At 53.0% G+C, this 1,482-nt stretch overlaps 1 protein-coding gene across 1 annotated transcript in view; it reads right to left on the reverse strand.

The window, feature by feature from the left end:
- LOC102001180 (TRIO and F-actin-binding protein-like) overlaps positions 1-1,482 on the reverse strand; it is a 12,359-nt gene that overhangs the window by 2,073 nt on the left and 8,804 nt on the right. Inside the window, exon 6 of the mRNA XM_026782687.1 lies at positions 4-514. Coding sequence (XP_026638488.1) covers positions 4-514 — 511 coding nt within the window. The remainder of the gene's footprint in view (positions 1-3; positions 515-1,482) is intronic.

The following is a 1,482-nucleotide window of genomic DNA, read 5'->3' on the forward strand; positions in this document are numbered from 1 at the left end:
GAGGTTCTGGGGTTGTCCCTCTGGGCACAGGGAGTCCTGGGGTTGTCCCGTTGGGTAGTTCTGTTGACAGAGGAGGCTTGGGCACAAGGAGATGATGCAATGTGGGGGCCATCTTTGGGTGTAGAGGTCTTGAGGCTCTCTGAAGTGGCTCTGAGAGCAGAGGAAAGTGGAGTGCTGTTTTGCTGGGTGGACATGGTTCTATGAATGTCCCTTTGGGAAACTCTTGAAGGAGAGGACGTTCCGGGGCTATTCCTCTGTGTGACTAAGCTCCTGGGGGTGTCTCTTTGGGTGTTACGGGATAGAGAGGGAACTTGGGAGGTTTCTGGTGCAGAAACATCCTGGAAGACATCCCTTTGAGCAGAAGCAGCCTGGGTGGTGGTCCGAGGCCCACTCAGTGGTGTCCCAGAAGAAGCCTGGGTTTGCCCTGCGCGACGTCGCTCCAAGGAGAAGTAGCCGCTTTCTGCCCGCAGCTTCGCCCAGTGCTGGCCAGCACCCTGTCCCCCACTGCCGGAATCTGGAGAGAAATTAGGAAGTTTAAGGTGAGGAGAGGGATCCAGGAAGGACAGAAAAATCAAGGCAGCCCACAGCCTGATTCTAATAGGTATCAGTGTCTGGTCTAAGAGACACACTCTTGCCATTTAGGTTGAGACCGACCAAGCTTAGACACCAGTCTGCTGCCAGGCCAGGAATTCACAATCACTCATGGAAAGGTACCAGGGCAAGAAGGTCATGGATATGTCAAAGGAGACCAAAACTATGGAGAGCAACGACCCCAGAGAGGGAGAGGTAGACCAGGAGCACTTGTCTGATGACCTTGACTCCTGGCTTCTACTTCCCAGATGGGATGCCCACAAATCACCCCAACTCCTAAGGAACCCCTTTTGTGGGTACCAGAGCATAGGACTCATGCCTATACCTACACCTGAGGACTCTTGCTACCCTTCCTGCCCCAGAGGCTCATCCCAGACACTGGAAGTGTGCACAGCTAAGGCCGCCCTTGATGAATGGGCACCTGTGTGTCTGCATAGAGCAGAATCGGTACCTGACAGAGCTATTACATGTGACAGTTAATATTGTCAACAGGATGTACTTGCCCAGGGGACAAACCCCTGGGCATGTCTGTGAGAGAGTTTCTAGACTAGGTTAATTAAAGAAGGCCTGGCCGAAATCTGGGGAGCATCCTCCCATGTGCTTGGGGCCCAGAGTGGATAAGAGGGAGAAAACAAGCGAGGGTCAGAGGGCTCAGTGGGTGAATGTGCTGTGGCTGAGCCTGATACTGCGAGTCCAACCCCAGGACCCACGTGGTGGGGAGAACTGACTCCAGGAGGCTGTCTCCTGATCCTCACGCAAGCATGTGTGTAAACTCACACTCACGCACGAATAAATGAATGAATCTTTGTTTGTTTTTGTTTTGTTTTTCGAGACAGGGTTTCTCTGTAGCTTTGGAGCCTGTCCTAGAGTTCACTCTGTAGACCAGGCTGG

This window comes from Microtus ochrogaster, chromosome 15, assembly GCF_000317375.1.
Source record: "Microtus ochrogaster isolate Prairie Vole_2 chromosome 15, MicOch1.0, whole genome shotgun sequence".
Classification (NCBI taxonomy): Eukaryota; Metazoa; Chordata; class Mammalia; order Rodentia; family Cricetidae; genus Microtus; species Microtus ochrogaster.